This window comes from Trematomus bernacchii, unplaced genomic scaffold, assembly GCF_902827165.1.
Source record: "Trematomus bernacchii unplaced genomic scaffold, fTreBer1.1, whole genome shotgun sequence".
Taxonomy (NCBI): Eukaryota; Metazoa; Chordata; class Actinopteri; order Perciformes; family Nototheniidae; genus Trematomus; species Trematomus bernacchii.
In genome coordinates this window covers 14466245-14487079 of record NW_022987698.1, presented here as the reverse complement: position 1 = coordinate 14487079, position 20835 = coordinate 14466245, and the positions used below count along the sequence as shown (strand labels likewise).

Below are 20835 nucleotides of genomic sequence, written 5' to 3'. Positions count from 1 at the left end.
TGTGCCAGTTCGTCTTGTCCTGTCTCCATGCCAGTAGTCAGCGTACATTTCCTCATGTCTCAAGCCTGATTCATGCTCCTGAGTTATCTAGTAAGTTTTGTTCCTCATTTTGTGATTTTGAGTGATTTTCTGTTGTTACTTTTTGAACCTTTATCACCTCGTCAAGAGTGTAGATCCTTTTTTGTGACCTGATTTTTGGAATAAAGTATTTTTCTCATACTTTACCTCTGTCTCCTGGGGTCGTGCATTTGAGTCCTAAAACCTTGTGTTTTCAAGTTCGTGACAGCGTGGCAGACAGGTAGAAACTAAGAAGAGTCAAGTGTCTGTGTTTTTGTATGTTTTACCTCCTGCAGGCTGAAGTGAAGTGTGTATCCCGATGTGGAGACGGCTAGCTTAGTGGTTTTGAGGTCACTCAAGGTCAAAGTCTCACAGGAAACGACATGGTAACGAACCAGGTCAGGAAGTCGACCAAACTGGTTTCCATTCCTCAAACTATACACACACACACACACACACACACACACACACACACACACACACACACACACACACACACACAACACACACACACACACAACACACACACACACACACACACACACACACACACACACACACACACACACACACACACACACACACACACACACACACACACACACACACACACACTAATGATGTATATAACTTGCACCAGCAACCATAATTACAAACATAAATGTAATTAATATTGTGCATCAGTTTGTATTGTTTTCCAAGGATAAAGAAGCTAATTGGTAATATTATTATGTAACATTTGATCATATGGAAACAGCAGATGTTGTACACACAGAGGAGTCATGGTTGGTTTCCACTGCGGGGGCGAAGACAGTGAATGGTCCATCACCATAAAGACCACGAACACCTGATGACTGAGAAACAAAAAGAAAACAAAGTGAAATCATTTGATGACGGATCTGAGGCCTTTTTCATGTCTTAATAAAAGGGATGCTCTTACTGCATGAAAATACAGTTTATTGGAATTTCCTCTACTGTTGTGTCCTGCAGTTGTGTATGCAACAAATCATCTGCTTTTAGTTAACAGCATCTATTGAATAACTGGAGACAAAGCCTTATCTACTGTGTGGATATCAAATGACTCACTGATAACATTCGGCGGAAGAAGACGTTTTCTGATTGTCGGGACAGCTCCTGCAACAAAGAGAAGACACAACTTCCAGTGAGTGGGAAGGCGAGGCAGTGGTAGGTGAGGGGGAAGTCAGAGGTCATGTGACTCACAGTGTTTGTGGTTCCCCGGCAGTCGAAGCCATCGCCAACGTGGCTTCTGAGGCAGGAGCAGTTCCTCTGACCCTGACCGAAATACTCACAGCGAGCATACCTACTGCAGCCGCCATTGTTCTGCACACACAAAAAATGTGTCATCAATTGATAATACAGGACAACATTCAATGCCCTGACACTATTTCAATTTTAGATAAAAACAAAGATATTTCTGATTAGTCTGAATCGGCAACAAACATCTGAACACATTGCTGGCTCTTAACAAGCTAATGCATGAAGCAAGTTTTTCTTTTATGACCCATCTCAAACTATGATAAAACAGAACACAGATCACTTTTATGACATGTAGTACAATGTATTTTGCCTTCTAAATTGTGTTTGGTAATATGCACTTGTATATCGGGACTTGTATTGTTTCTATTTTTGTCTGCCAAGAGGCACTTCATGTTCAAAATGCTCTTCTCATCCTCTGTCGGAAACCAGAGCCTTGTCTGCTCTGATTGGTTAGCTGGGCGGCTCAGTTGTGATTAGTCAACCGCTTAGAGCTGCCATTAGCCAATCATTGTCACGTAGTAATGTCATTATGTTACGGAAGTAAACAAAGGAGTCCAATTGAGGTGTTTCAGGCAGGGGGGGAGAAACTCCCTCTGGAGGGAACTTTGGGATTTTAGCCTTTGCAGACCATTTACATGCACAAAAACTTATAACACACTACAGGGAAGGGAAAACACCAAAAAGCATGATAAGACCTTTAAGTTGCACTTTCAAAAAACAAAATAAAGTTCACAATCACATCAGCTTTACAAAAACCTTTCTCTGTTCCTCTGGAACAATGGCCTGCATGTTTTAGTATTTATGATGTGCACAAACCTATTTTAGAAGACCATTATAACCAAACAGTCTGAATATTATCTGGTAGTATACTTTTTATATTATTACTGTCTGTAGACAACACATAAATATACATTTATATTTGCTTAATAATTAAATGGGTTGCAACTCACTATGAGGAGATTTAAATAATGAATGTAAATACCAAGCTGTGTAATCTGTGCTAAAAGGGAAATGTTTTAACCTCTTATGTGGAAATCCAATTAGGGTCGATGGTAAATTATTTGATTTGAGCAATTTATTCCTCAGTCGAGCTAAATTGAGGGCAAAGGTTTTTGCAGCTACAAGGTTTGTCCTGCATCCAGCGCTGTAATTTGATGATTTCAGACAGAGGGTGAAAAGATGTGCTGCAGCATAGGCAGAATGAGAAAATAAAGACCTTTTTGAACATTAAAGCATGGGGACACATCACATTAGAAGCATAATATGTCCTCTTTAAACACGACAGAATAAAGCAGAAGAATAAGCACTGACACTGACGTACATTATTGCAGGGGTTGACAGGGTAACAGAACTTCCCGGGTCCTTGAAAGCCCATCTTGCAGTTACAGGCCGTCTGGAGAAAAAAAGAAGACGTATAATCAAAAGCAAAACAAATTATCTTTCTTCTTTCACCCTAAAAATGACTGCCCGAAATTGATGGCTTTATGTTTGGTCGTTATGTGTCTGGCATTTTACTGCAGTACAGTGTTGTCTTACAATGTTGGGTCCTGTTCTGGTGCACTCTGCTGACTTGTGGCAGCCTCCATTGTTGACCAGACAGCCGTCAATCTCTGTGAACACACAACAAGTTGGAAATTAATATTAAAATGACATTTACAAAATAGAAAAACATTTATTGGGAGGGAATACAAAAGTAGTTCAAAAACAACAATTCCCACTGTGACCCTTTGGGGGCTCAATATATGGGAATATTTAATTTCCATTTCCAGGTCAGGAAATTCAGGTCAGAGGTTAGGGCAATAATTGCAAGGACAAAGTTGTGTATCTAGCCTTTTCCTTTTGCTCTAAGAGTACAGTACATTAAATTGACACATTCAACTAACAACTAGAGTCCACAAAATTCAGGGTGTTTTTGATATATTTGAATTTATTGCAACAAAAATGTATATTTATAGTGCAATGTCAGTTTTTGACCAAAATCTTGCTGCCCTAATGAACACATTTGCACAAATGGAGCACAACATATGAGTGAAAGCATTGCTGTTGTTTATTTAAAATATGAATGTACAATAAAGGTTGCTTAAATCAATGAATAATCGTAATCTCAATAGAGTGGTGCAGGAATGAGTCCTAAAACCTTTAGCGTTTTTCATTAGATGCCTGAAATAAGGTCTGTGGTTAAAACAAGCTGAAGAGATTTTCATGTTTTGTTCTATGACAAAATATGTTAATAAATACCCCATCTATGAATGAATGTCCAAAGCTTCCATGTGTCATAAAATCTGCTAACAAGTGACTAAACAAACTACTAAATGTAATTTAGTCAGCCTTTAGCTAAGTGGTGGTGATACACAGCCATTCAACCATGATATAGATTCATAGCCTAATGATAGCTTTTAGCTTCTGGGGATCAAATTCACAAGGTGGTCTTAATATGTGGAGATTACTTCATCACTGCACCACTTTATAATGATCAACAATTTTGGCCTTAATCATGCAGGCCTACATACCAATCCGGACTACATACCCAGGCAGATGACCCCGTCTCCGGTGAAACCCTCTTTACAGGAACAAGTCCTCTCTCCTGCAGAGGCCTTCTTGCAACTGGCAAACTCTGAACAACCACCGTTAGACCTGCTGCACAATTCCAGCTCTGAGAGACACAGAGTAAGTAAGTAAGTACATTAGATATTTGTAATGTGTACGTGTGTACGTGTGTGTGTGTGTGTGTGTGTGTGTGTGTGTGTGTGTGTGTGTGTGTGTGTGTGTATGTGTGTGTGTGTGTGTGTGTGTGTGTGTGTGTGTCTTTACCTTTGCAGTAAGTTCCATTGCCTTCATATCCAGCCACACACACACAGGCAGCAGCCGTACCCTGTGGTCCTGTTATACAGCTGCAGGAGAGGACATTCTTCAATAATTATTTTTTAGATTTATTATTATTATAGTTATGCCATAGAGCTTCCTTTTTGTCAATGAAGGCTGTGTATCCAATTGAGACTTTAGTCCAAGATGTTGGTAGTTTGTGTCCCTGAAACATCCTCTGGACTTATTATGTAATATTAAAAGCATCCCTTCACTAAATCTGGTCTGCTGATATTTTCCTTGTTGTCAAAAAATCCTGTTAAAAAGAGACTCAAAACAGCAATTCAATTATCCACTAACACCTGATATATCTTCTGCCTCTGCCATGGAGCTTTACTATTGTCCAAAAACTATTTAAAAAAACACAGATACAGTAAGCCACACTGCTAAACTGGGTCACATTACCTTACACATACAAAGAGGTTCAGTATTTTGTCTCAATCCCAGTTAACAGTCTTGCTGCCACAAATACTCACTAGAGCACCAGATGTGGATAAAATCATCCGCTGAACATAGTACAAGTGAAGTCAAGGAAACAAGTGCACTATTTGCTGTTTGATTATTGTTTAAATTACAGTTAAAATAAAACGATATATTTGTGAATCATTTGGAGAAAAAAAAATGCAGTAGGAACCAATGGGCTTGAGTGCCACAGTGTTAAGTATAAAGGACTGTAAACTCAGACATTGCTGCAAACGTGGCAACTAACTCTAGATTAAGCGCCTGTCAAAGCCCCTTGAGCAGGCCAACAGGTAAAATGCGTTAAAACGGCCCAAAGCACTTCCATTAGGAGAAACACGCTGCATTTTCAAAAACAATGCAAATAAAAAAACACATTCGCCAAAACAAACGCAAATGAGGAAACATCTTTACCAACTTGAGAGCACATGCACATAATTTATAAAACATTCACCAAAACATGCGCAGCATTGATTAAAAGTACTTCATAAACAAAATGCAGCAAATAAAAAAACGCTGCAAAAAGCTCAAAACACAACGGAAACAGGGACACCAAAAAGTGATGCACACAGCTGGGACCGGAGCGCTTGTTGAAGTTCAGGAATGGATTATAAATTGTTATATTATAAAATATACCTAAAATGTAAGTTGTATTGGATTATTTTAACAATATGATTCCTTCAGATATTATTGTAGATCTGCTGTAAGCTAGATAGCTATTATAGCTAACCTAGTCATTTCAAATATACTAACAAAACGCTTACAATTATAAAGCAGACCAACTCTGCCAAAAGTGATTGTTGGCCAACTATAAAATCACTAAATGTCAACAAGCGCTCCGGTCCTAGCTGTGTGCTTCACTTTTTAGTGTCCCCATTTCTGTTGTGTTTTGCACTTCTTGATGCGTTATTTATTTGCAGCGTTTCGTTTATGCAGCGCTTTCAGTAAACCCCTGCGCAAGTTTCGCCAAGATGGTGAATGTTTCTTAATTTGCATGTCTTTTGGCATTTTTTTTTTTAATATATCTGCACGTTTCTTTTTTACGGACACTGAACATTAGCTACTTTGCCTTAAAGATAGTGGACTTAAGTCAAATAATCACACAGCAGCCAAAGAAAGAGCTTTTTTTTATGTTACATTGTTTCTGTTGTATAGCGTGAGTTCTCTAATAAAGTGGTGAAAAGTAAATAATATCAGACAGCCAGGTGTTTTCTGCACACATACACAAACAAACCAGATATAGTCACACCAACGTAGGACTTACTTGGCATTCTCGTCACACACTCCTCCGCAGGCATCATCCTTGATCTCTGAAACAGACACACACACACACACACACAGAAAGATTTCAGGTGATAAGAGGTAAGGAAAAATATTGAGTGTGGTTATAATTTCAAAGTGTGTGTGAGTGCAGGCTTGTTATTCTTACCTGCAGAGCAGGAAGCTCCTTTCCAACCTTATAACACACACACCTTCCACTTCCTGCCAGACCGTCCTCACACTTCCCATGGTCACACACACATTCTGTAACACACACATGCACCAATGCACCAGTCAATGGTGTATTGGACACACAAATGATTGATATTTGGATTCGCACACGCACGCACGCACGCACGCACGCACGCACGCACGCACGCACGCACACTAAATAAAGAACCTTGAACCCTATATAATACCTTGGTTTATATCTTGTTATTGTTCATTTGTAAATTCAACATGTATATTTTCTACTTTCTTGTTTATTTCTTGTCTTTTCATTTGTATTGTACAATGCCATGTCTTTTTATGCTGCTTTATCCCATATTGGGATCAATAAAGTATCTTATCTTATCTTCTTATCTCTTATGCTTTGTGTGTGTCTTCTTTGAGTGTGTGTGTGTGTGTGTGTGTGTGGTGTGTGTGTGGTGTGTGTGTGTGTGTGTGTGTGTGTGTGTGTGTGTGTGTGTGTGCGTGCGTGCGTGCGTGTGTGTGCGTGTGTGTGTGTGTGTGTGTGTGTGTGTGTGTGTGTGTGTGTGTGTGTCTGTGTGTCTCACTGGAGGAGCAGTTGACTCCGTATCGTCCTGGCTCACAGTCCTCGCACGCGGTGCCGTGGAAACCCTCGAAGCAACGGCACTCCCCGTTGCCAAGGTTACCGTCCTGACACTCCCCGTGATTGTAGCACCTGCTGCCAACATCTCCCGGGCATTTGAAGCACTCGTGGCCGTAGTAACCGGGGCAACAGGAGAGATGCTGCATGACAAACAATCAATATTAATATTATTATTAATATTATTATTTATTAATGTATTTTTATTCATTTTTACTGTAACAGTGCTGGCGAACAGCACAAATGTAATAAAGCAATGATACCAATGAAGAAGAGTTTTCAGCTCTCGGAAAGGCTGCATTACTCATAAAAGGTACCCTGCCCATCAAGACTTACAAATTAAACATTTAATTTAACCAACAGTAGAGGTGTCTAATTTCAGTTAAATAACATTTTTGACCATCTGCATGAATATTTAAATATTAAATTACATATAAAAAATGTATTTAATACAGATAAAGAAAATTAAACTGTAAACTGTTACAAATGTGTAAAAGCTAATAAAATAAAAATAATCAACTTAAATGATCTAAAATGAAATATAACCAATGAAATATAAAACAATATATTATAAATAGAGGCTCATGTTTTTTGGCGGGTCCAGTTGGGTATAAAGAAAGTTGTTCCTATACATGAAACTGTCTACTTCAAGCTATGTGGACTACCTATTTCTGGAAAGAGAAATTGCCGTTGAGTTTTTCAGATTAATTTCTAGGCATCACAAGCTGAGTAAAATCTAGTTATATTATTTTCAAGAAAAAGCAGACATCTCTATAGCCGAAATCTCAATCACTGGGCAAATCACATCAAAACCATGTAGTTTCATTAATAAACTACAGATAAGAGGGAAAGTCTGCAGAATTTAATAAAAATGACTCCAAAACCACAACCAGTACTCAATATGCAAATCAAACTACAGGTGAAACTACAGTGTCAGCATACCTTGCTTTCCCGAATACATTTGATGACACAGCCTCGCACTGACTTCCTCCTGGATCCGAATCGCTTCCTGTAATTACAGTTGGGTCGCATGTTGACAGGAAACTGCTCTTTGATCTGCCGTGGAGTACATTAGAAAAACTAAATGAGAACCGTCACAGAACACAAGAAACAGATGTTTTCTTCCCCAGTGTGTGTTGCAAATAATACCAGTTCACCGGCAAAACACAGCATGGTTAAACCTCATAATTTCCTCCCAACCCTCACTCTGTAAATGTGAGAATTTAAAAGTTGCTTTCAGGTTCAGGTTTATTTTGTACCTGTAGGTAGATTTGGTTTGCAGTTAGTATGGTGGCTGGCTGTCAAGTGTAAACGCGCCAACTTTATAGTCCCTGAACGTCACCAACGCTCTGGTCCCAGCAATGTGCATCCCTTTTTACAGTCCCTGTTTCCGTTGTGTTTTGAGCTTCTTGCAGCGTTGTTTCATTTGCAGCGTTTTGTATTTGCAGCGTTTCGTTTATGCAGTGCTTTTAGTAAACGCTGCACATGTTTCGTCCAGATTTTTCTTGATATGCATGTGTTTCGGCGCATTTGTGTTATAATATTTGCAATCAGCGGATATTTTTTTTACCTAAATCAACTACATTACATTACATTAAATCATCAACCCAGTATAAACACTTTTATAGCCCTTATTTGAATCTTTAGAGTGTAAAAGTTGCAAAATGCGCTAAAAGCCGAAACCAGATTAGGGCTGTGCTGTTGTAGCGCCTTTACTCCTGCTGGCCACCGTACACAAGTTATTCATTTTGACACACAATTAAGCATCTGTGCAATGTTGATAAAACTTGTTTATCTAAGAAATAGTTGCTGGAATAAGGATTTGTTCAAAACCTAGGAACTATAAACCTCCATCCAGAAGGAAGCTGAAAATCACTAAGCAACGGGTGTAAATTATTATAATACAAATAATTAAATGTGTATAATAATAATAATAATAATAATAATAATAATAATAATAATATATAATTACATTTCGGGCTTATATTTTATTCACTATTAACTATTAAAAAAATATGGTTATAGTCAGGTTGCCTTTTCAGTTACCATTATATATATAATTGTTGATTTTGTCTCTCCACCTTCCTCTACTCTACATTAAGTATAATTAATTTGCCAAAACAAAGAAAAACACAAAAAAACTAAGTTAAAGAATAATTTGATTGAAAGCAATATCATTATAACTATTTTTCCGTTTCTAAATATATCTTCCTAATATCCTAAATCATTTTTGCCATGTAAATCATGTAGTGAAAATCCGACCCCTCGATGATATGACGTGACTCAGAAGTAACTTTTGGAGGTAGTAGATTTGGAGGAAGTGCATTGTGCTTCCTCATAAAGCAGCAGCAGCAGGTGTTCATGTTATCGTGCCCCTCAGCCCTGTGAACTGTAACGGCTTTCTTACTGGTTTTTTGAAGAGAGGGCATTGAGGTGGTCCTTCACAGTCTGTGCACCGTCCCTGAAGAAAAGGTGAGAGAGGGGATTAGAGGGTTTGAATAAATAATATCCATCGTGACAATAAACGTCTCAGGATAACTGACGCAAAGGACTATCCACTGCCCATCTAAATCATTTGTCAAAGAGTAAATTAAACAGTTGGAGCAAATGTGCTTCAATAATGTTAAAATGTAAATAAACTGTTTTAGTTGGACATTCCAAGTAAATGCATGTAAATCTGCTTTAAATATAAGTAAATAAATATACATTTGCTGTAAATATAAGTAATTGTGGTTAATTGATAATGTGATTACTACTGCACGGAAAGTTTCCATGGGAAGTTAAGCTGGGGAATTTTGGAAATATTTTTGGAAATATTCGATGCAAAATTAAACAAAAAACATGACTTTTCAACAGATTACATTTTTTAGTAGAACAGAACAAGTTTTAATTATTTTATTGAACAATTATTTTTTTCATTGAAGAACGAAAACAGGAATGTTGAGTTAAATATTACTCATCCCCCCCAACCCCACCCATCCAAAAATCCCCACAAAGTCCCATTCAAAATGTTAAATGAAAAGAGCCCTTCTCCCTCCAAAAAGTCCCATTAAACATGCAAATCTTCCTTCAAGCAATCCTCTGCATTTTTGCTAAACCCTTTCAGTCAATGGGCTCTTCCTGGGCCTCATCAACATCCAACTCTGAGTCTTCCTCTTCAGTGTCACTGTCCAGCCTTGTTGAGGATGGCTCTGTGTCAGGCTTAAAGAGCCTTAGGTTTGCCCGAATGCCAACCAGTTTTTCCACTCTCACATTTGTGAGCCTGTTGCGAACCTTTGTGTGGTCTCAATAGCCATGCAGTAAGCAGTGTGCTTATGGCATGGATATTCAAGTGTACTTGAATGGCATCTGTTTGTTTTAGTCAAGATTATGCTAAAATATACTTTCCCCAACTATATTTAAGTTCCCTATGAAGAGCCAACCTTCAATTTAGAAAATTCCCAGTTTATTCCCATAAATTCCCATGGAAAGTTTCCATCTTTGAAAATTCCCGGAATTTTGCAACCCTAATTACACGGCTTAGTTGTATACTCCATGTTGATTGGTCAATTCAGAACATGTGACAGGTTGTTATTACAGTAGTACAGACCGCTGTCAAGCACTATAATGACCGTTGCTAAGGAGGATAAAGAGAGAGAAAGGAAAATATGTTAAAAGACGGAGCGATGGACGTCAGATAAATCACCAGACAGGAAGTAAACACTAACAGGAACACGGTATGGGCTCTGCAGTGTTTAAGGACTTGTTAGTAGATCAGAAACTGTAAACACACTTGGACAGTGCTGCCGTAAAGTTGTTGTTGTCGCAGTTCCAGCCGTTGGTACGCCGTGGAACAGAGAACAATAATCTTTAAGTCAATAAAATCATTTCAATTAATATTGGGAGTCGAATCGTTAGTTTGTTTAGTATATGGCCGTGTAATAAGCGGGATTAGGCTGATGTCGGGTGTTCTAGTCCCCATAATGACAGCCTCGCTGCACATTTTCCCTTACTTCATTTATTGCAGAATGAGTTAAACACTATAAACTGTTATATTATCAAAGTTCTGCCTGTATATGCAGGAGACTCATCAATCCCGTGCATCTGTTTTCCCTTTTCAGATTTCTTTGACAACTGTAATTTGATGTTTTTTTCTTTAAATATACGGGTGCAAAACTCACCCTTATGCACTCACATCAATTATGATATGATGTGACCATTATGAGAAACTGAAAAGTTAAATTACAACTGAAACACTATCTGACGTATGCAAAACCTTGTATATAATTGTAATATAATTCTTTTATTGCCAGGCAATTTTTTTATTGGCCAGTTCTCAAGACTTGCATAGTTTGGTTGAGCTTGCTTTGAATTTTGTTACAAATAAAAGAATGGTATAAACTCTCTCAGGTTTGGTGTGTCAGAGGCTGAGCCACAAATGGTTTCATGCTGTGGCCGTAACAGTGGCTTTGAAACATCTGTCCAGGGAATAAAGATGAAAAATATCCTCTTGGCTAACCATGCTTCTTAATTTGCATTGTTAAATAAATGTAAAAAAACACACAACATTTATTTTGTATCATCTATTTCTATCGCCAATACACACCAAAAATCCCACCAATTGCCTCTGGCTGCAGAGAAGTGGTAGTGTTAGAATTGAGGCGCCCTACTGTTTTTGTAATATTGTGATTTCCTGCAGCTAGATGAGAGCAACGCATGCGGGATACTTTCCCTCTACCCAAGGCCACGCCCCTTTTTGGGTGAAAACACTCGCTGTCATTTGAATGGTGGTAAATACAGATTCCAAAGTTTACGACAATCACATCAAAAAATGAATAAAACCAATTACGATGGTCAGACAGTCAAACATTAAACAATGTTATTAGAGATTGATGATCTGCGTCGACTGGTTTAATTTCAATCAATAGGGGATCAATGTCCGGTCAGTTTGCCAGTGGCACGCAGCAGGCAAACATTTAAACTGTGAATTCTGAATTGGATTATTTTACTGTCCTTTTTTCTTAGAGGAAGTAAAGAAACCGTTACTCGGGATTTATTTGTTGTTTGATTTGCAATATACGACTCAGCAGCTTTTAAGCATGAAAAAACTATTGTTTTCCACTTCGCTCTAATGCCTTATGTTCACCGGAAAGTGGACGGAAGTGACGATGGCGTTGCTCTCATTGATAGTGTTTTATTTGGTCCAATTCCAAACCACACCCTACCCACTCGCCCTCCGTGAGGGAGTGAACTCCGTCTGTAGTCACACTCTCAGCTGAAAGAGGCTCCTCCTTCTTTCCGATGGAGGGTGTAAATAAAGCAGCAAGCTTTGGGACAAACTCCCCTCTCTCCGGCAGAAACAGGAAATGCCATAATACGTAACAACGGTTTCAAATTAGCATCTCTTGGATTCAAAAAAATATAAATAAACTCTAAAAATCTTTTATGGCATATATTTTTTGTAAACATATTTTTGTTTTAAAATCTGATGTTTACAAGCCGCTTAGTTGTTGCAAAAGTCTGTGTAAATATACACAACTTTGACAGTTTTCTAGACTAGACATGAGTAAATGACCCTAAGTTCAAACAAATACGAGGTAACCATGAAGTTGTTAACATCTGTATGAAGATACTAAATAGCTCTTGTTGTGCAGTTTATCAGTGAATGTTTCCACAGAACTGTTTGTAAACAGCGTGTTTCATGACGGACACACACAGCATTGAGTCCTGTCAGGTAGAGCAGCAGGTGAAGGCAGGACCGATGCAGACTCGCTGTTGGAGGGCTTGATAACCCACTCCCCCTCCACACTCGTTGGTTTGGAACAGCACTTAATGTGGCGGACCCTCCGCGCGAACGGACGGCTAGTGTGTAGGGGTAGGGTTTTGGGGGGTGGTTTGGAATTGGGCCAGAGTGTAGCCTTGGCCCCTTACTTCTCTGTGATTGGCAGCAACTTTTTGATAATAACCTCAACCTCTGACCTTTAGTCACCTTCACCCAGCTCTTTTTCACTTTGCTTCAAAATAACTTTTAACCACCCACCCATCCGTTTATTAATCCATCCTAAATCCATCATTCTGTCTATCATTCCATACTCTTTTCTATTCATTTATTCATTCATCCACCTTTCCATTCATCCTTCACTCCCTCTGGCTTACACGGATCTGAATGTAGACCTGCTTGCTGCATCTGTTGCGACTGACTTTGAGGACCTGAGGGAGGACTAGGATGAGGCCAAACTGCGTCTCAGTGAACGTTCCATCAAGAGGAACATCGTTCACAACTGTCTGGAAGACAAGAAACAAATGTCGGATAGTTAACTAAAGATGTACAAGAACATAAATGTACAGTATGTTTGCATTAATAAGCAAATAAACTATGAATTATAAATACTTGTAATTATAATTGTATCATGAAATCAGTTTTTAGATTGATTTCCTTCTTTCCATGTATCTATCAGTCTTGCAGAAATTCATTTGCAGAAAAAACATTTGAGTATGATGGATGGTTGGATTTTCATAGAAATTAACAGCATTCTTTAGCTGCTTGGATGTAAATCAAGCTCAAATCTGAATGTAAAAGCAGCACTGTGTTCTTAATACTGTTAGTTTTTGACACTCTGGTGTGAGAAAGCTGGAAGGTTGATCCCATGACTGTAATGCTTGTTCTGTTCCAGCTTTTGTTACCTGGTTGTTCTTGTCTAAGTGGAACTGGACCTGGTATTCGTCTCCCAGCATGGTACTTTTTAATATACCGTCAGACAGATGGTGAGGGAAGAGCAGGTCATGGAAAACCACATGGTACTGAAACACATCAGATTCCTGGACAAATACAGAGATACACAAAAAGACAGACAGAAAAGACGAGTTAAAGAAGAATCCCACCTATCTGCTGCTTACATTTTTACATGTTATTCTTATTATCCTTGTGTGAACTTATTGCTGCAGCTGCTCTGACACCTAAACTTCCTAACAGGGATTAACAAAGTGTTATCTTATCTTATTGTAAATATTAGCTTTTACAAGTGGTATTATAGTGCCAATGTTGGACCGATTTTTGTCATCACAGAGCTATAAACGACACAAGAAACACTGCATTTGTTTCCAAACAAACTGCGCGAAATATACGGTCATAACACATTTTTTGTTTTTAGATTTTCATATGAGAAAGAGGATTAATCTATGTGTTCATACTGTATACTGTATCTCTGGTAACCTGGCTGCAGCTAGCAGCTAGCTAATCTACAACGCAAAAATCAAGTTGAACCCGTTGACAGTATGTATTCAGATGAGGAGATACTGTAGTGTTCACTATCAATAAATCAAAAATATATATTTCTCCCTTTTGGTTTCAAAGTTTTCCTCAAGAGGAGCTCAGGCCAAGTGTAGCTGTTAGGATATTTATGCTGTAGCTCATTTTGGTGTTATTTTGACCATAATGGAGGTTTGTAATATCTGGACCTACCATGAGCGAGGAGTTAGTCGCGCTGAGGTGCTGCCTGATGGCATCGTCTGTGGGCAGCAGGAGGGTGAACTGCTGGCAACAACTATGCAGCTTTTGTGACAGATTGTACATCTGTGAGAAAACACACACAAACATAAATATTAAAACAGACTAAAAAACAAAAAAATAAGGTTACATTTTACAATTCCTTACCAGAGCGTACTGTCTGAATAGAGTGAAGTTTGAGGAGGAGTTCAGGAATGCCATCAGGGTGGGCGGCTCGGGGGGAAGGTCTGAGAGACTGGGAGCCAGAATCTGAACACAAACAAACAAACATTCAAATAAATCAAAATAATGTTTTAGTTCATTGGATATTTTTGAAAGAAATGAAAGCACTGATATTATACCCTCAAAAGATCGTCTTTAACTATTTATTTCTAAGAGTTACTGTTGGCGCTACTGTGCCAAAGACAACCCGATCACCCTCTTTTTTCATGAGAGCCTACTAAGACACTTTTGCAACTTATTCAGACCATCAGGGAAAAAGCAAGCAGTATATTAAAATATATTTTATTGTTATTTATTCTCAATGCTGGTATCACAGTCCAAAGCTCTTCTGCCACCAAACACGGGGTCCCTATCCTCTCATCTTGCCATGTGTGCAGGCAGTCCCTCTATCGGTGCCACCAACACAACCACAGCAAATCATGCGTATTAAAGTCGCATATACGCAATGTAGCATATGAGGTGATCTTGGGACTATTACGACTTTTGGTGCAAGCGCTTGCAACTTTAATTGGACACAGGACACGCTGCATTTTTTTCAGCAGCTTTGAGCTGTAGATAAAGCCTTCATCTCCCCAGGAGACCGTAGCTGATGGCACATACTGTAATTGCATATTGAAAGTGAAACTTTTAGGGAACAAATTCGAAAGGCGATGGTGTCGTTATTCCATAGCTACATTGTGCAATCAGTATGTACTACACAATGATAAGATGTGCCCCCGTTTTGGTTGTGTTTTAAGCTTCTTGCTGAGTTATGTATTTGCAGCGTTTCGTTTATCGTTTCTTTATTTGCATCTTTTCTAAACTGCTGCACGTTTCTCCTAATGGAAGTGTTCTGGTATTTTGCACTACTCTGCTTGCTAGCTCTCCAGACTCTCACATGGTCTATGATGTGGATGTAGCCATTGATTGCAGGCAAGTTGGGCGTGCGGATGGAGGCATTTCCAATGCGAATCACCTGGAAGACAAAACAGCAACAGTTGAATACAAATATTGTGTAAACATGTGTGTTTCTATTTAACTCTCAACTAGTCTTAAAATGTGTCACACAGTACCAGAAACGTTCAAATTGCGTGTTATTAATGTCTGATCTGCTGAGGCGGTTTTCATGACAACATGTACACTCGAGTCTCTGTGATTGAAGCGGAGCTATAAAGAGGCATTTATATGAGATCATCTCAGGTCAGATATAACATGATAAATAATGAAGTACCAAGAATGTAAAATATGTATTAAGCCTGCAATTCACCTGAGGATAACTGTGTTTCATTCTGTTTATTTTACATTACATATAGAACAGCCTTATTTGGATGTCTGTTTATATTATTGATGAAGTTAATTTCTTAACTTAGGTTCAGGAGCATGGCCACACCTCAACGAAACCTCTAATCATTGCTAAGTTACTTATGCTGGTCAATACATCCGGCCTCGTTTGTCTCAGATCTCATGACCCACCCTCCCCTTGTCCCATATTCATTCATTCATCCCTACCTCCCTACATCCCTCATCCATCACTCCCTTCATCCCTCCCATCCTACATCCCTTCAACCAGTCTCCCTTTGTCTCTTTCTGTTTATTATGGTGCATTCTTTTGCCTCATTCTAGGGACCATTCTGGGGGGCTTGTATTCAGATCGTGCAGAAACACATTCTTACCCCGGTGCTGTTGCTGATCTCCCAGTAGGTGGGGGGATTCATGGTGGGAAGCCTGCTGCCAACCCTTTTTTCCAGATCCTCTAGAGAGTAAATCCCAAGTAGGATGTGGCTCCTGCAAGAGAGAAAAAAGATTGTTGAGGTGACTCTTAGCAAAATGCTCTAGTAAGCAATGATGCAATGTTAATGTCTAAGGCTTTTATTGTGAAGGAAGATACATAATTGCATTGTAAAGTGAGGCTTTTAGGGAACCAATCGACAGGCTCATTGTGTCTGTTCTATACAGCCGTTACATTGCTAGGTAAGATTGGAGTTCGAGAAATATGTACAGCCCCACAACAATCTACCATCGAGCACAGAGTCTTTTTACTGGACATCACACCTTTACTGTATGGCAAGAATTCAGCTAATTTCCCGATTTCTATTTTATCAAAAGCGAGACCAAAGGGCATGCAACATTAACCCTTCACACACTCAAGACACGGAGCAGGTAAAGTAAACCTAATGTGGTTGACACTGACATGGTTACATATAATCAAAAAAAATGTATAGTGATTTTAGGCCATACATTGATTCCACCCGATAGCTGCTATAATAACGACAGGAAAACGTATGCCGCTGAAGCAGTGTGCTGCTCTTGAATGTCAATAAAAGTGAACGGGTGGTCATTTAAAGTAAGGTAAAATTAAGCAGCATCACACTATGCCTGGTGAGTATTGCCTGACTTTATATACAGTATGTGTGTTTTTAAGTGCGTGGTCGCCTTCTAGTCACTTTGCTCAGCGCTACTGCTTGTTACAGCTTTATTCTCTTCCCCGTACTTGCATGAACTATTTTTGCTCAGGTTTATTAATCCTGACGTTTTCGGTTCTCCAAACTGGTCCTGGAACCGCTTCGGTGGGAAAGGGGTATCTGCTACAAGTATGTGATCAGTGTGTGAAGCGACTGACCGTATGAAGAGAGGCAGGTGGTGTCGACTGGTCCAGAAAGCTGTAGTCATGTTAACCATAGCTCCTCTGACCGGAATCAACAGTGTGAGGTTCCCACTCAGGTCCTCAGTGAGGTCCCCGTGCCTCTAATAACACACACACACACACAAAAATACACATTGTGTTATCTTTGGATTTTATCTTTTCAGCTACATCTACGTTGACAGAAAGAGCGTACAGCCTAGGTTTTATGGTTTTGGCTAATTTCTTTACCAAGTCAGCAGGTTGTTTCTACATGTAAATTGAGACAACACTGCATTACTTTATGAGTTAACTAGTATAATCACCAAGCATGTTAAATGTAGTTATTTCTAAAACAGAAACTTGAACAAGTGAGGAACTAAAGAGCTCACACACACCAGTTGTATGAAATGCATCAGCAATGGGTTCATTTCCAGCTCCTACAAACACAAAAACAGAGTTATTTTGGTAGCAGCTTCAATCTTCCCCTTTTTTTTTTAAAAGTATTATTTGGGCAACCAGTGACTTTAGTATAGTGAGAGTTTTGAAAGTGGGTGACAGAGGGGGTGAAATTAAATAAATTACAATTTTATAGAAAGAGAAAAATAAATACACAAACTATAATATTAATTTAATAATGATTGCAAACTAATAGACAATAATGAAATGTAGTAATGTGTTTTTATTACATGTACAGCACTTTGGCTCGACCAAAAATCGCTTTTAAATGTGCTTTATAAATAAAACTTGATTTGATTTGATTTGATAAATAAAAGGAAATGAGTATGTGTGTATATGTGACCTGCTCCATCGAAATCAGTCGCATTGACCCGAAGACACATTTTGAGTTGTATACACTGTTGGAAAGAGGAGATTCCTAGCTTTCTAATGATATCAGGATTGTTTTTGTACACCAAATATTAAGCAAAATATGTCACATTATATAATGACTGTCACCGAGTCATCATTTTGAGAAAAAGGCCTTCAAAGTTTCCTCTTCTCTGGAATCCATCGATCTGATTGATTATTAGCGGAGCAAATTATCAAAATAGTCCGGAGGGAAGATATTTTCGTTTGGATTACTGAGGCTGGTTCAACCTAACCTGGATATGTTTGAGTTAGCCGGTTGGCCCAATCCAAAACATACGCGCTCTCGCTAAGCTGTCCTACGACGCTGGTTATCAAGTGGATCGCTCAAGCCAGCCGTGTCCTATATAGTTAGGTGCGCGTTCACATGAAAGGGGTGGTATTTGGAGCATTCGACCAATCTCAAACATGGACAAGCGTACTGACAGCGCAGCGTCATACTTCCTGAATGAAAAGTGAACTTTAATATTAGTCAAATATGAAGAAGTTAAACTTTAAACATCCATGACTTAAACACTTTATCCAGGATAAAAGCCACATAGCTGCACCTGCAAGGTGAATACAGCTGGTAAAAGAAAAAGCGTTTGAATGCGTACATTAACAGGTTTATGATATCACTGCTGCCCCGTCCAAGACACGAGTGGATCTGACTTTAATTACATTTGACTCGAGTGTTTCGTCAACTTAATGTGTTGCTTAAAATAATACTTCTGCATACAGTATGTGACACTGTGAGTGTTGCACGTCCAGATACGGCTCAAGAAGCTGACTCAGATAAGGAAATATATGATACATTATGATGTGATATGAATGATAATGGGACACATCGACGTCTGCACTCACAGTGCCGCGGACTGTACTTAATGTTACTCTGATCCAGTTACTTATGTTGTGGCAGATATTTAAGTGAGCTTTCTTAACGCTAATGTTATAATAGTCAGATTGCTCTGAAGATGGGAGGGGATATTCTATTAATTTTCACGTTCACACAGTCAGTTGATTTTTGCCGGCCGTCTTTCCTGCAACGGCAGTTTTTCTGTATTTCCTCTATCCTGTAATATGACTTGATAGCTTTAAACTCCGCACACGGAGCTCTGATTGGTCAACAGGCGGTGCTTTCACTGAGTTGATCTCTTAGCCTGCAACCTAACCTCCTCCCGAGGAGGTTAGCCGCTCAGCATAAGTTACCATGGAGATCTAGCCCGCTAAAAAGAGAACCAGCGTCGTAGGACCGGAAAGCCCGAGTTTTCCCTGAAGTCAGCCGGCTAAGCGAAAATCCGGCTTCGTAGTACAGGCCTCTGGTCTGGGGGAAGCTCGCGAGTGTGTGTGTGTGTGTTTGTGTAATTTTGCGTTTCTGTGTATTGTTTGTTTCCCGGGGAAAACACTCGAGAAACACCGGCTGTTGTTATACCGGCTGTTGTTATGCCTGCTGTGACGTCAAGTTACTCCGTTCTCCGCTTGTAATTATGCCGTTACAAGCTTCAAAGTTGTATTTATCATCTGAATTTGCCGAAACAAGTTTAATATTCTGAAAGCCAAGACTTTGTTTAATTGAAATCAGATGAAAACAAACTATAACGGACCCTGCCGTGTTATCTATGATTACTATACGCCTTACATTCATAATTTCAGCCGGAGGGAGGGGAAGCAGCGCTGTGGAACAGCAGAGTGGCGAGTGAGAGCTGTCATCTTCCCTTTACAAGCTTCAAACATTTATTTATCGTGTGATTTTGGAAATAAAAGTTTCATATTCTGAAAGCCAAGACTTTGTTTATTTAAAATCAAACAAAACACCCGAACCCCGAAAAACTATTTTTTTTACGCAAATCCACGTTTATTTTGAAATGAGCCGTTGCGACTTCCGACTGATTTCGATAGAGCGGGTCACATATATGGAAAAGAGAAAGGGACATAATTATACAAGTGTGAATACTCACGTCCAGTAACGTCCCGTAGCAGAGGGTTCCATCTCCAGCGAATCCGTCAGGACAGGTACAGGTGTGTGTTCCCCCCGTAGAGAGCTCACACTTTGCCTGGCAGTGTGCAGCAGAAAGGGAGCATGGGAATGGAAGAGGACACAGCAATAACACAATGAACACAAATTAATATGTGGCATGTATGATGTTTAGCAAGATATAAATAGATATTGTTTTTGTTAATATGGATGATGCACCAAGGCTGAGGTGGCTGTTTATGTGTGAAAAAATAAGATTAACCAGTTATCGAGAGGAAGTCTCGTAGAAGAGAAAACAAATATTTTTACAGTGCTAATCTGTATGTATTTAATAATATTTTTGTGAACAGCTAATTTGGGATATTGATTTAACGTGTTTCTGGCATTCCATATGTTGTTGAGGCACATACCTGTTTAACCTGTTAAGCCCTGAGCCTGTTTTTCAGATCTCAGGCTCGAAATTGACATTCCCAGAACAAATGACCATATCTTCCCTTCTAAAAGGGTTAAATTAATAATCTTTTTTCTCAAAGTAATGATAAACCTGTGAGTTGGATGTAGAAAAGTCAGAATCAATATAGATGTTTTTTATTTTAAAGAAAATTCAGATTTTACATAGTAGAAAACTGTAAATTATAGTGTCCGTCCAAAAATTCTTTTTTACTTATAGTGAAAACTACCCTTGGATGATGGTAAGGTAGACTAAAAGCTTTAGGAATCCAAAGTACAACATATAATAAGTACCCTGTATCAAGATTGGAGCAAAACAAGTGACATTTGACCTTTTTAGAGAGGTTTAGCCAAAAACACTCCACCTCTGAGGTGATATGGGTGTAAATGTTTTTTTTTTCATATCTCTGGAACCCATTGGTCGATTTTGATGGTTGACACCTCTTTCTGACCGTTAGAGCCAATAGAATCGAAGGGGGAGTCCCCCACACACACTCATTGTGAAACAAAAA

The 20835-nt window shown here is 39.0% G+C and overlaps 1 protein-coding gene across 1 annotated transcript in view; it reads right to left on the bottom strand.

Moving 5' to 3' along the window:
- stab1 (stabilin 1) overlaps positions 1–20835 on the bottom strand; it is a 112667-nt gene that overhangs the window by 58593 nt on the left and 33239 nt on the right. Inside the window, 23 exon segments of the mRNA XM_034138739.1 lie at positions 345–492; positions 829–911; positions 1144–1191; positions 1279–1398; positions 2657–2728; positions 2872–2945; positions 3863–3988; positions 4147–4226; positions 5921–5966; positions 6086–6115; positions 6118–6180; positions 6693–6888; positions 7688–7801; positions 9153–9206; positions 12881–13009; positions 13409–13543; positions 14187–14297; positions 14379–14480; positions 15331–15408; positions 16106–16217; positions 17053–17177; positions 17451–17492; positions 19857–19952. Coding sequence (XP_033994630.1) covers positions 345–492; positions 829–911; positions 1144–1191; positions 1279–1398; positions 2657–2728; positions 2872–2945; positions 3863–3988; positions 4147–4226; positions 5921–5966; positions 6086–6115; positions 6118–6180; positions 6693–6888; positions 7688–7801; positions 9153–9206; positions 12881–13009; positions 13409–13543; positions 14187–14297; positions 14379–14480; positions 15331–15408; positions 16106–16217; positions 17053–17177; positions 17451–17492; positions 19857–19952 — 2184 coding nt within the window.